Below are 15,609 nucleotides of genomic sequence, written 5' to 3' on the forward strand. Positions count from 1 at the left end.
TAGAGGAATATCTAGTACATGCGCTAGAATCCATGCAAATAAACCCAAATTACAACCCTTAAAATATAAGCAAATTTACAACTCTTGCCACCAAATCCAAGATATATGAAACAACAGCTGTTCATGACCTACATTTTCAAAGTCTTTTCCTCAACTTTATCAAAGCTGAAAGAAAGACAGAAAGACAACGATAATTTACGATGGACTAACAAACACATCATTAGACAATTACATCATGCGCACAGAAGATGATCTGAACTTATTACACGAACACAAACCCTGCAAATTCAAAGAGACTTTTAAAAGCTAAATTACATTAACAAGGCATGGACTTTTTGGCTGTTCAACAACTTCGTTGCGGGGTCCAATGTGGCAAAGCAGGGCTAAAATGCACTGAGACTATTCTGGAGTCCAGGAGTTCCATGATGGGGGTGAAACTCACGCACCTTGGTGCTTTATATTGATTAATAGACGCACCCCTAGAGATTGCATAGTCCATGAGCTCTTCAAATGTGCCATTTTTAACCACCCTGATCTCAAGTGGTCCAATTGAGTTGTCCGCCACTCGGCCTTGTCTGTAAACCGAGTTCATTGACTCTTCCATGACTAAACAACATTGGTTCAGAACCTCTTCAGTTGGTGAATTGCCTGGATCCTTCACTAGCAACTCCCAGTAAATAACATAATGTCCTGGGATTGACTTAGTGTCTCCGTAGCTTGTGTACTCAACCACACTAGTGTTGAATTCTTTTAGGAGCTCTGATGCATTGTCAATCGCCTTTTGCAATTCAGACTCGTCCGTCTTGTCCGAGTCGATGCTCAACAACACGTTCTTTCTTCTAATGAACCGGAATTGAGGAGCCGAGTTGTGGAACCCGGTGACTTGGAGGATGTCACCCACACGGTATCGGCAGAGTCCGGCATAGGTGGTGATTATGAGCTCGTATTCTTTTCCAACCTCTACGTCGGCAAGGTCCACAAGGCGTGGAGGTGAGTCACGAGAAAGCGCCGGAGCGTTCGGGTCGTGTGGCAAGAACTCAAAGTAACCCATGTTTGGCATGATGGTGTAGGACACTTCAGAAGGTTTGCACATTGGCTTGAGGTTAAGCCCAAAGTAGCACTCGGAAGAAGCGTACATAGTGCAAGATTGTGGTAATCCAGCACTATAATAGTCAAGTGTTGGTCTGTACTGAGCCATAGCACCTGTTACAATCACGTCCAGATATTTTGTGTTGGGCCAAATTCTTGTGATTATTCCTTCCCAATTCTCTCCGGAACACTCTTTGGTTATGAACTCAGCAAGTTCTGGGTTTGGTTTCACAATTTTGGACATGCACTCTCTGAGAGAAGGGTCTGTGATTTTAGAGTTTAAAGTTCCGGTTGAGATGTCATGGGCAAGTTCTTTCCAGTTAAGCTGTAGAAACCTTATGGCTCTGAGTAGGCCAGAGGCGAACACGGCACCAAGTCGGAGGACCTCCTCACGCATCAAGAGGCCACAAAGCATCTGAGTATACAAGCTTTGAAACGAGTCTGCACAAAGAATGGCCTCGTCTGGGCTGGTGTAAACCATATAGGGATCATATGGCCTAGTCTTGAAATGGTCACTTTTGTAATAGCCGGTGAGCACGGGACGTGCCAAAAGCCCACTTGGAGTCTTTGTTTCAGCTTTCACGAACAAGAAGTAAAGTCCCTTCCCTTTGTCTAAACCCGGGACGTATCTGTTGGAAAAAAAAACCATTAAGAAAAAGAGTTAAACGTGAAACTTGTGCCACACGAGAAATATTTAACAAGTCAAAGATTTATGTGCTTACAGGTTCATCACCGGCATGAGAAGGCTGTACAGTTTCGAGCGACGATCCCACTCCTCATAAATCGTCGGCATCAATTTTCTTTCACCAGCCGAAGTCCCAGAACTGCAAATTCATCACAATTTCATTAACCCAAAAGCAAAACAAAAAAAAAATCACGTAACAACTCAAAAAATATACTAAAAAACATAGTCACAGCAACTAAGAAACTCACCTGGTGAGGAACTCAGAGATGGGACTAGAGGATAAGATCGGAGAGCGATCACCATTAGCGATACGTTGGATATAAGGCTGGAGATCATCATAGTTAACCACGGGGATTTTCGACTTGAACGTTTCACGGTCCGTTGCTCCATCGAGTTGGTATCGCCTGAGATACTCAGTCTCAGCGTTCTGACTCAGTATTTCTTCCAAAACCCTCTCCTGGACAGCGTCAGTGTTCATTGTCATCTCATCGATGAACTGAAGAGCCTTCGCGTCTTTTTCACACACAGTAGGGCCAAGCCTAATTGGCGAAGCGACCTGTGACTGTGATTCCCCAACGGCCATTGTTGATAAAACTCAAAAAACAAAAGGGCTAAGAGAGAGAGAGAGAGAAAGCTGAGAATATAAAGACAGGTTTTTTTTAGTCCCAAGAGCAAAGTTCAGAAAATGTATAAGTGCGAGTTTATAGCTCGTGAACGAGCATGCTTTTATAGGATGAAAACTGGTTTGTCCACGTCATTTTCCACGTCATACGATGCCGGGGACCAATGGTAACTTGGAAGGGCTCTACCGGCGCTTTGCTGATTTGAGCGACCACGTTAAATTAAAAAATATACTTTTTGTGTCAGAACCTGGAACCTCAAAAGGTAACACGCGGGGCCCAGAACACGTATGAATGTCTTTATGTCGTGTGACAGGGTGGGGCCGTGTGCTTGCCACATCAGCAGGGTCTCTTGTACAAGCCTAGTCGTCAGCCGAACCACGCGGCCGTTTCGGGGTGAATTTGTTGTTCTCCGACAATGACAGCTGCCGGCTGATTAGTGAAAACTTAAAAAAACGAAGCCAGCTTCAAGAGTTGTGTGTGGAGATGGCTGAAGACTAAATTAAGGTATGAAATTCGTGTTGCATACGGGGGAGAACCTAAGTACCTAACTTTGAATTGTCAGATAAAAGAAAATTATACTCTAGGACTATGTAGGAGAGAATATTTTAGGTTAATGATTTTGAGGGGTAACTAACTAGGAGTCAAAAGGTTTATTTATTTATTTCTACTTATTATATAATTGTGTTGGGAGGTAAGAAGGTGTGGCAAGTATGGTCAGGAAGGTTTTATTGTAATAACATCCTACCAATTGGGTGTTTTCATTGCGAATCCGATGGAGTTTGGCTCTGAAAACTGATTAAAAAAAAAGATAATTTATATTTGTCATATGTAATTTTATTTAATTAAATTAAGTGAATTATGTGCGTACATGTTATTTATATATTAATTAATGGTTTAATCTTAAAATTCCAAACATATTTGAAGTCGACTTTTTCACCAAATAATTTCATTAGAGAATATGAATATAAATATACCAGTAAACAACTTATGTTTTGCGTGGAATAGATTTTCAAAGAAACAAAATTTGAAAATTAGTATGATAAATATTTTATTTTGGTGTGTTTGTATAAAATAGTATTTAATATATATTAAAATGGTTAATCATATATAATCATAAGAATATTAATTAGTGATAATTATTTGCAAAAAGATATTGGGGTACAGCAATCACGTGGATGTGACTTCGTTGGTTTTTTTTTCAACATCGATTTCGATAGAATTTTTGCTTTGTACTTATTCATTTTTAGGCTTGTCGTAGGATTTTTATATAATTAGAGTAGGTTAACTTTAGCATTACCTCTATGTTTGTTGCACTACATTATTATTGTTTTCTTCTCCATCTCTTGTGGAATACTCAGAATAAATTATTCGGAATCTAATAGAGGATTGATACTACGTGGCTTCTCACGCTTTAATAGTAAAGGAATCCAAAGGAACTTTAACCATTGATTTTGATTTTATTTACTTAAAAGAAGTAAAAACTCTTTGGTTTGAAGCATAGTGTGAAATACTTGTAAACTATTGTTTTAAAATATTAAACATTATTGTCGAAGTATTTTTTATAAAATGATTAAATTGTATTTTTGATTGATTAATCTAATTTAATATCTTTTTTAATTATAATATCATATTTAATCATATACTATATATAATTGTAGAAGACAATTTCACAATTTACTCTCGTTAATACATGTGTTATAACTTTAGACATAAGAGCACTCACAACAGTGGTGGTATATTGGTATATTGGTATTTTTTAGCTCTTCAAACACCAAAAAGTATGCTCTAGCAGTGGAGCTAAATCTATTTTTTTTTAGCTTTAATGAACAGTGCACATCTATAAATAGATGTGCACTGTTCATGAGAGCTAAACAAAAAAAATATTATTTTATTGTAGTTGGTGTTGTGAATGTTTTTTGAGTTGTGGGATATATTATTTTATTGTGATGTTTATATTATTTTATTGTGTTGAAAGCTAAAATAGATCCACTGCTGCAGTATGTGTGTAGATATGTATAGGTAAAATAGATAAAGTAACTTTTGGTGGAGCTAAAAAGCTAATTTTTTAGCTCCACTGCTGTGAATGCTCTAAAATGCCAAACCAACGTGCTCATACTCCAAGACACCGCTTAAAACAACCATTCGGTTTTTAAAATCAATTTCACGATTTCAAGTTTTGGTTTTTACCTCCAATGAAATTTTAACAAAATATCTCCTTTTGTTATAAAGAGAAATAGCTACATCACTCACTAACAAATCAACGGTAGAGATTAAAACTCAACACCACATCATTTTATCTTAAGTAGAAACTAATAGAATTTTTTTTTTAAAGTTATCAATGCATTAACAATGGTCGCTTTACATGTATAAGTGTTTGTGGGGTGTGAAGGTAAGGGCCAAGGTTCAAGTCTCTAAGAGGAAACTTCACACACATATACATTTAGATTATGTTAGAGTAGAAATTCTATTTTGTATTAAAAAAAAAATTGTATAAACTATTAACTCCTTTAAATGCTCAACCACCTTTTAAAACTTTTTTACTTTTTGGGATATTTGGACAAACTTCACGCATTTTTTTCCTTATTAAACACACTAATTTTTTTGTAATAAAAGAAACCCCTCCCACTCCCTTACATACCTCATCATATTTGACATGTATTAATTTCTCCCAAAAAAATTTTTTTTTTGACATGTATTAGATAAATTCTATGTGTCAATTCATTTAGTTAGGCTCTTTATTGCATCCTTAAATCACTCATAAATAAATTGAGGCTCAAATATACACTATTGATTTTTATTTTATTTTTAGAAAACCCACACTATTGATTTTTATTTTTTATTTTTGAGAAGAACACACTATTGATTTAGAATAATGTTAGAGATACAAACTATTTTAATATTACTCTCAAATTTTAATATTACACTCAAATTTTCCAATTTAAAATTAATGTTTTCGTCATATATTTTAGAATATAATGTCTATAAATTACATCTCTTAAATTTAATTATTATTCAACAGATATAGAAGGAAGAAAAAAAAAGTAAAACCGAATCATGGACAAAGGCATTTCAATTTTTCCATTTGTATTTTATGAGTTTTAAAAGAGTTTTACACTAATCAGATGTAGTAGAAAAAAGGAAAAAACCACTGCATACCCTTGGTGCAATGGTTACTTCATAAGTATAAATACTTGTAAGATGTAGGGGGTAAGGGCCGGGATTCAAGTCTCCAGGAGGGAGTTTCACACATATATATACTTAGATTATGTTAAAGTAGAAATTTTATCTGGTATAAAAAAAAAAAAAAAAAAAAAACTAATCATGGACATTAATATGCATGCCCACTTTTCCATTTGGACTTTCAAAAGCATTAAATGTGCTTTATAATTAGTGGTAATATGTTAAGGCGATTTCACAACACAACTTCAAGTCTTTTTGTGGGTTCTAATTAGCTTAATTAGTAAAGTTTCTAATTGTTAAATAAGAGATTTGAGTTCAATTCTCGCTTTCACCAAAAACTGATTAGTGTCTTAGTCTGATGATAAAGAGTTATTATCAAAAGCGGATGTCATAAATTGAAATACCCTAATAAAAAACTCCAAGTCTCCTACACCACGATACTTTGTCCACCATTGATATTGCTATTGCTATTACTATTACTATATATATATGCTATTTACTAGTTGCTACTACAATAGCTTCATTACTATCACTATTGCCACCGCTAGAACCCAGTTGCCACCACACCACCTCTAATTCTGCCACCAAAACCACCACCACACTTACATGAAATATCAATGGCTCTTGTGTAAATCAAAGCAACATAACAAACTATTTTTTCTTTTTCTTTTCTATAGATTATTTTGAAAGTCACATTCAAACGCATGAAAATAAGTAATACTTTTGGAAAATGTTTTCCAGCTAATTAAACAGAGCAGAAATTTAACCATTTTTAATTAATTAATCTAATTTTAATATTATTTTAAAATTAATTAAAGTTGAAAAAGACTATACATTGAACAAAATACATTTGTCTTTCTAATTTAAGAGGCCTAAGAACGTTTGGTACATTGTAAATGGTTGTTACAGTGCAATAAGAATCAATATTATAAGAAATAATTATAATGGAATAATTCAGGGACAGACCTAAGGTTGGGGGGGGGGGGGCGGCAAGGAGGCCTAGCATTACAGTGTAAAATGTCTCGTATTAGCATTAGGTGTTCTAAATGGTAAATATTTAGTATTTAGAACACCAAATACCAAAAATACTATTGTACGAGACATTTTAAATGCGATATTAAAGTAGCAAAAGTAAGTTTTGGTTTTTTTTTTTTGCAACAGTTGGTGCTCTTAAGAAACAATATTATTTTGTATTTTTTTGTCTTTGTTAGTAAATGATTGCATCTTAATGTATTAAGAAATAATGATTTTCTGTATTGATCTTGGTTGATAGTTTTTTTAGTATTATATGGATACTTATTTGGATTTTTTTTTCTTATACTTTGGCTCCCCTAACTTGAAATCCTAGGTCCACCCTGAATAATTATTCTCATTTATCTTGATAACAACACAAGAATAAAACAAATTTGATCTTTCATACCCATATTATCACATCATTATACCATTATGTCTAGGTAAGAAACACATTACTTTAAGGTGTTTCTTATCTTACAAGTGATGTAGACTTTTGAGACTACATAACTGTTTTTTTTTTTTTTTTTTTGTTCATAATTTGATAGTTACAATGGGAGAAAAGGGATTTGAATATTGAATGTCTCTATTGGAATTTAGAAACATTAGAAATAGAAAAATTGGAAAATAACGCCAAAACCCAAACAATTTCGTTAGTTAGCAATGTTTTCAAATTATTTAAAAAACTAACATCTTGAGTCTAAGAGACTCAATTTTTCTCTTTCAACTCGAGCCACAAAGCCTCGAGTTTTATGATTTTTCCAGTGGAACTCGAGTATAAAACACTCAAGTTCCTGCTCTGTACATTTAAAGAAAAAAGTGATAGAGGAAAACCAAACAAATGAGGAAGAAGAAAAGCTCGGCAACAAATCCTTCTCCTGGAGTCCTTGCCACCGCCGCTTGGAGCCTTCGCCGTTTAGTCCCAGCCTTCGTTGTTCGGGGGCGGAGCCGAGGGTGATCTGGGTTCGTGGGTGGTTAGGGAGGTCTGGGTTCGTTGTTTCTGTTAGGGGTTTGGGTTTGTTGTTTTTTATTTGCTTTCTTCTTCTTTGTTGATTTGCATCTTCTTTTTATTTTTTAGTTAATCTCTGTCTTCTTTGTTGCGTTCTTTCTTCTTTAAATTCTTTGTTCTCTGGCTTCTTCACTGCCTTGTTCTTCTTTGTCGTTTCAATATGTAATTCGACTGTTTCATACTAGAGTTCCACTGGAAAAATCACGAAACTCGAGAATTTGTAACTCAAGTTCGAAGAGTAAAATCGAGTTTCTTAAAATTGAGATGTTAGTTTCCTAAGTAATTTGGAAATGTTGCTAACTAACGAAGTTGTTTGGAGCTTAGTGTTAGTTTCTAATTTTTTCAACATTAGAAAGTATCAATTGAGTTACAAAGTCTTGACCTAAGAATATATAACTAAATAGTTGGGCTTGTTTGTATAATAGGACAAAGTGCAAAACTATTTGATTTGCTACACCAAAAGAATTGGTAGATGGTGCCTATCGTCTTAAAAAAAAGTGACTTATAGAGTATAAGCCTCAACTCTGTCATCTGTAATTGTGTAAATCTTGTGAAAATTTTAACTAAAGTTCTTGGAATACCCTCATCTTTATTTCAACAATTATTTATCTAAAAAAATATATTGAAAAATTAAGGCATGATGAATTTAAGGATTAAATAATAATCTCTTTTAGGATAAACCCAGTAGATTAATTACCTATTGAGGCAAAATAAATATCGATATTTTGACAGCGAAAGTTTGAGCCTTTGAGGGAGCAAATCCCCATCTTTACGAATGAGCCAATGGTCCCGTTGAAATGGAAATAAGAATGCGATAAGGCTTTCAATTCAAATAGAGATTCACTGATTGGAATGAATAGTTCATGTAGCTCTGATTGGAGACGAAATCTAGTTTTCTTCTTAACTAAAATTGGAATGTGAACTTACCAAAAAAACAACATTTTTGAAGGTGAAATTAGTCTTTAAGGCTCTAAAATGGACAGCAGGTGACTTCTTAAGTGCTGCAAAAGTCATTCGCATTGCAATGAAAGAATAGTGTAGATGAAAATGAAAGAATAGTCCTAATAAAACTATAAAAGCCTCGTCATATTGAGTAAACCCTGAAGTTGGTGGTCCATTGTAGTATAGCTACTGTGTCGTTTGCAATATTTGTCGACAATTTACTTCGCTTTTATATTATGAGATTCCAGTTTAGCCTTTAGCCCCAAAAAAGAACATATATAATGAGACTCCATTTGATTCAACCTGTGGGAAGCAGGTGTAAGGGTTTCTCAAAAAAGAAAGAAAAAGAAAAAAAAGAAAAAAAAAAACCTTTGTACCTGCATCCCACAGGTTGAATCAAATGGAATTGTCATTATATATTCCTTAATATGGGGGCAAAAAAAAAAAAGTGCTCTGCATTCGTAATTTTTCGCTTTGTCATTTGCTTTCTGAGATAGCTAGGAAGAACTAGACTTAGCAAATTAAGAGTATTGCAAACTTATTGCTGTGTTAGACGTACTGTTGTGGCCTCTGCAATTCACATCGGCTTGCATGCCCTTAAAAAGAAATCGACATTTATTTTAAGGACATAGATGTAGATTAGAATTAGAATTAGCGATTATAGACTATAGTTACTAATTTTTAATTTTGGCATTGGGGTTTAAGGATATATAGCTAATAAAAAAGTTTATTTAACTTGTAAATATTTTCGTGAGAGAGAAAGTGGATCTTATAGCCAATTTCTGGTGTCATAATCCTTATATTTGGCCTATTATAAGTTTTGGAATTATTATTATAGAGAGATTAATAAAACTCATCCATATTGTCCCTGAAGCCATCCCAATCGACACCATAATTCCAACTCACAACAAAACACAATTATCATGAGTCTGTGTGTGTACGAGAGATGGGAGACTTTGGTTTATAGGTATTTAGTTATGATTTGTTGTTTTGAAAATCGTAGATCCATCTTTTTGCCTGCTGAAGATCATCCACAAGTGACAAGACTATTAACTTCAGAAAAATATCTATTTCACACATACAGTACACACATCATCACTTTTGCATAAAAATCATGACTCAAAAAACTGCGTGTGTATGTAAGTTTTTTTTTCCCTTAACTTTAACCCTCTTATTTTGGACGGTTGGGTGCATATTAAGTTATTGACACAAATTCTTATAAGGTGTTAATTACAAATTCTCAAACTTTTAGGCATAAGTTATAAATATCACCATAATTTTGGGTCGTTATATGCACTTAACCAATATTTAAAAAAATATCAATTTCATAATTTTTAAACACCCAAATAAAATGTCAACCAGCTGCAGAATATCACTAGATTTTTTTTTCTATATTATATTAAAACCAGCTGTCGAACAAAGAATTCTAATTAATCAAAAAAAAAAAAGCTATGACCGTGGGTTATGAGGTTATGAGATCATGATTTATGATTTAGTGGTTTCTCAAAAAAAAAAAGTGATTTATGATTGATGAGTAGTTTCTCAAAAAAAGGATTTGTTAATAGTTGTTTATAGAAAAAAAATTTCATGCAGGTTGACACTTGACACCCGAACTACCATCTAGTCATCTACCACTTAATAATAATTAATAAGGCCATACCAATTTACCGTGCTCAAGCATGCATGATGTCAATGTCTATGTCTACGACAAACGAGTGCAACCCAAATCTTTATCCTAATCCTAAGCATAATTAATTTATATAGCTAGTAGTTTTATAGGCAGTTCATGGAAACTTCAAATTGAAAATTCTCATCAAATTAGATTTTACAATTCCGTCAAAATTCAGTTAAACATCCACTTGGCCAGCCAGGCCTCTTGTCCTGAAATACTACGACAAAATACTGACTAAAACCTCTTAAATTTTCCAACTAATTGACTTTTAATCTTTTTTATTGTCAACAAACAAACATATGGTCAAGGTGATTGGTTGGAGTAACTGGATTTGTCACTTTGAAGCAGTAGATGATCGGTGGCGTCAAGAAAACCAATTTGAATTTTCAAGTTTAGTACACTGCACTTTTATGCACTCATATCAACATGCAGACCAAATCGTTTGAAAGATTTCCATCCATATATACCTAATCAGATCTGGGATTCATGTCATTGAGTCTTGAGTTAGTTGATTGTGATCGAATGGGGCACCGGTCATGTCGGAAAATGTTAAACTAGGATTAAGTCCACCATGATGTATGTCTTGAATTTAGGATTAATAGTAACTGGATTTGGACTTACAAGTTTGGACTTATTTAATGTGAAACTTCACTCATACATGTATACTCAACACGATGTTAACTAGACATCAATATATAGAGTTATATTTATATTTTTATTTCTTGAACAGAATTGATCTTTATACTTTTGGATGATTTAAGGGCACTAAAGGTACAAAATTTCAATTAGTAATTTCGTACCCATGTGATGGAGAACTAATCCGCATGCTGGAAAGAACCTTCAAAATTTTTTTTATTTTTTTAAAACGAACCCTAGGGCAATACTACACTAAAGAAAAATCTTGAAAATGGCCATCCCACTGATCAACTTAGGCTATTGCACCTTTAAAATGCCCAAACCTGAAGCATATAAGGTACCCCTATTCCCTAAAAAAATAGGGGCCACTATTCAACAATGTAATTATACAAAGCATTAGGCTAGCAGACCGAAATCTACCCTAGATTAGTGATTTAGTGTGGTCCCTTGTTAACAACATGCAACATGCATGTAGGGTCCTTGACCTTGACCCTCAAAGCTTTCCCCAGTTTGTCGTTCTTCCAGTCATGCAAATATATTGATATCCATATTATTCGAAGCTTGTGAAGCTAGCATTGAAGTCGACAGGCACAATCAAGTTGGAGATCATCAGGATCATCATGAATGACGCAGGTGGCGGGACAAGTTATCATCTCTGTGCAGTGCTAGGGCCTTGTCCTTTGGATACATCATACATGCGTAATAACTGATGAATATAAAATGTTATTTACAGTGGAGAGTTTTGGTTCATTGTAACGTGACTTTAATATGATGCACATTATGATGATGTGACATTAAAATTTTTTATTTATTTTTTATTTTTTTAATACTACCATAATTTAAAATTACAAAATATATCACATTATCTTAATCTCCTTACTTTCTTAAATAATGTAATGTTATATTCTTGTATTGAGATAACATTAATATAAAATTAAAATAATGTAATATCACGACGAACCAAATGCCCCTAAATTGAGAGGGAGTAAAAGAAATTGGCCAAAACTAAAAAGGGAAAAAAAAAAAAGGTGAAGAACAAACCAAATCACTACATAAAACTTGTCCTGCACCAACATTTTTTTCCTAGCGCTTTTCAAAACCGCAGTAATAGGTCACCCTATAGCAGTGCTTTCAAAAACCGTTAGTATAGGTAGTCTTATTACATCAATTCAATAGTAGCGCTTTTTAAACTGTTGCTATAGGAGTCCTATAGCGGTGGTTTTAGAAACTGCTGGTATAGGTAGACCTATTACAGCGTTTTCAAACCACTGCTATAGGATAAGAAAACTTATTCAACCACTAAAGGTTTTACAAGTTGAGCTAACTGGAATCCACAAATGGGTAAGAGATTGTATTCCAATGATTCCATTGTTTAGATTTTTTTTAATAAATATTTGCGAGAGAGAGAGAGAATTTGGGAGACTTTGAGAGAGATAGATTCCCCTCAAATTTAAGTTCTTTATTTTCGCTGCTTTTTAAAATAGAAGGAAGTTGAACAGAGAGGATTTCAGGTCTAAATAATGGTTATTATCTTCCACTTTTAGCTTTATTAAAATTTTATCTTGTCTAAATAAATTTTATTACTTGTCTTACTTGTTTGTTGTTAAGGTCGTAGGATAGTGTTGGGGAATTCCATGATGCGTGTCAAAATTGAGTTTGTAACGTGTCTTATATGAAGTGATAAAGAAACAACTCATCTGTGCAAGAAAATAAGTCAAATGTACAATTCTCTCAGAGTTCGACAGCTCTTCGATTGAAGTTCGACAAATTTTTTATCACTACTTAATTAATTGATCGAAATTTGTGGCTAAGGTGTTTTAATATCAAAAATTCGATTGTACTTGTAATTTCATGCCCTAGCTACTGTCAGTTTTAAAACAAACATCAAAGCACACTAGAGAGGATATTGTCGTTCCATATTAGAAAATTTGATTCAAGCTAAATACTTGAGATCGATGTCTAGAGATTGATCCAACACGGTGATTGAAGACAATGAGTACAGGCTGCTGATGTGAAGAAATCTCTAGGATGTTCTTGGAGTCGATCGAAGGTTCCAATTGTGATCACATGTGCGTCATTTGTGGGGGCAATATATATAGGTGATGAGTCCAAATGTTTTGGTTCAATAAAATATTTACAGCTGTAATTTTTCTACATGTCATGGAGTCTAGACAAATGTTTTTATTGAGATTGTAATAATTTCTCTTGCTATACTGAATTTGCTTTGTTGGGATTTGGGGAAGGTTTTCCCCGCATGATTTTTTCTTTGGAATGTTTTTTTATTAATTTTTCTTGCATATCTTTGTTTTCATTGTGTTTGATTTTGTGCGGTTGGTGGCATATTATTTAGGGTTTAATTTACCTCCAGTATTTTTTTTAACTAGAATCTCTTTTAATTTTAATGAGAAACTTAAAACCCACAACTACTTGTCAATATGTATTTAAAACAATAAGAAATGTTCAGTTAAAAAGTAGTGGAGGTAAGTCAAATCTTATTATTTATCTTGATATAACATACTTAACATATTTACTTTTGAATCGGTAAATTGCATAATTATAATAATTTTTAACTTGGCTATTTCTCTAAGTAATCCACTGACCGAGGTCTAAACCCCAACAATTGTTAAATTTACATAAATACTTTATCATTTTTTTTCTCATATTCATTCTACAGTCAAACACAAATAGAAAGAAAATTTAACAATAAAGCATATATTTCCGCTCTCCTATCATATATTCTACAGTCATTCTTTCATCCCTCATATCATATATTAAAGCATAAAAAATAAAGGAAGTGATAATTAGTTCCGCTCTCCTCCTATTGGCATAGCCATATAGTATTGAAGTGGGTGCAACTTATATGCCCACTAAAATTTAAAAAAAAAATTAAGCTTAAATAATATTAGAGCGTATGATATTCTGTTTGCAATTGTACGTACGTAGCAACATATAAAATATGAACCTAACATAACTTCAGAGCATTTAAAAAGAAACCAGAGATGTTTAACATCTTAGACACTTATGAATAGATAAGATAGAAAAAGATAAAGAATAGTAGAGATCTTTAACATCTTAGACACTTATGAACAGATAAGATAGAAAAAGATAAAGAATAGTATGTATAAAAAAAAAAATGGTCCCAAAACTAAAGAAATAACCACCTCTGTTTCCTTCTTTTTGACATGGTGTCTAAAAAAAATTCCCTACAGCTTGTTACTCAGATCAACACCCTCGCCCCTCTCTCTCCCCTAAAGGTGGGATTTTTCTCATTCCCTCTTTAGGTTATAATCAATGGAAAAATTATATAAAACTTAAATCTTATATTAGGTTGCATTTATGTTTTTTTTTTTTTTTTTTTTTTTAGGGGAAGGTTGCATTTATGTTGACTTGGTCAATTACTTATATTAAATATTACATTAATTCACAGTTTCTCTCTTTAAAAAAAAAATTAATGCAAGTAATAATTTAATATAAAGAATTGAAATGGTTCTTTTAGGGTTTCAATTTTTTACTTTTTAATATTATATATTCTATAAGTTTAATTAAGTATTGACAAGTTTAGTTGAACACTTTACTAAATAGTACAAAATTCTTGTTATTTTAACTGTCCCACCTTTAGATAAAAAAAAAAAAAATTATAAATTTATGTTTTAAAAATGTTTTGAAATTGGTTAAATTATTCTTTGTAATAGGATTGATAATGAAACGATCCTTTAGCATTTTAAGAATATGAAAATTGGTCAAGACAAATTGTAAGAAGTTATTGATTCAAATTATAAACTTTTTTACAGAAAAAATATATTAAATCATTGTATTTTAATTATTTTCTTTTATTAAGTGTAAATTACCTTCAACAAAAGGTATTTCCTAAACCAACACAAGTGGTTACAAACCAAAACTATATAATAAAAATTTTAATTGAAGAAAAAAAGAAGGGACAGAAAACCTAAAAGCCATCACCTAGATCTTATTTAGATTAAGTTTTAAGTAAAATGAGAACAAAGCTGGGAATTATCACTTATGTTTGAAGATTGATCGCTTGGACAAGATTACCCCATTGATAGGTAGCAGACATATTTGATATGAACAAGCTGAACAATCTAGCATCATAAATTATGCAATGTTGAATACTTGAGAAATAAAAGGATTCTAGTTCTTAATTAGTTGTAACTTGTAAGTGATCTCCATAAAAAGAGAAACAGATAAGAAAGAGAACTGAAAGATGCTATAAACACCCTAGCAAGTATTTAGAACCCTAAAGCAAGCTTTTTATAGCTAAACTAATTTGAACTAAAACTAAACATATTATTGCAAGCAAACCACACTAAATACCAAGACTAAAACTAAACACAAGCTACACTACTCAAAACATGGCAATAACAAAGTGCAAAGGAAATAAAGGAAAAAGCAAGCAAACCACACTAAATACCAAGACGTGTTTAGGAAGAGGAAAACCCAAGCAATATTGAGCATAAAAACCTCTCCTCCGACCACCCGTCAGAAATCTCTACTAGAATGAATAGTTGCAGTACATGAATGAACATAAATCCTCCAAGCCTATTTCTCCCAATATACTCAAGCCCTCTAAGCTTCAGTTAGCAATCAACTTCCTCAAGTCATTTCTTCATCTACCTTACCGGAGACCCTCCATTGAAGCACCAATAGAAACACCACCAATAGAAATTGGATTGAATGTAGCTTCTCAAGTTTCTATTAGCTTTCTCTCACTCGGAAGGTCTGTGTTTATGGGTGAGGAAAGGGA

The 15,609-nt window shown here is 33.2% G+C and overlaps 1 protein-coding gene across 1 annotated transcript; it reads right to left on the reverse strand.

The window, feature by feature from the left end:
• On the reverse strand, positions 1–2,471 carry LOC142626473 (putative indole-3-acetic acid-amido synthetase GH3.1). Its single transcript, XM_075800301.1, has 3 exons — positions 2,023–2,471; positions 1,812–1,913; positions 1–1,718 (listed from the first exon to the last, which is right to left on the reverse strand). The coding sequence occupies exons 1-3, from the start codon at positions 2,355–2,357 to the stop codon at positions 344–346; spliced, it is 1,812 nt and encodes a 603-aa protein (XP_075656416.1). The 5' UTR covers positions 2,358–2,471; the 3' UTR covers positions 1–343.
• Positions 2,472–15,609: the final 13,138 nt, after the last annotated feature.

Source organism: Castanea sativa, chromosome 2 (genome assembly GCF_040712315.1).
Source record: "Castanea sativa cultivar Marrone di Chiusa Pesio chromosome 2, ASM4071231v1".
Taxonomy (NCBI): domain Eukaryota; kingdom Viridiplantae; phylum Streptophyta; class Magnoliopsida; order Fagales; family Fagaceae; genus Castanea; species Castanea sativa.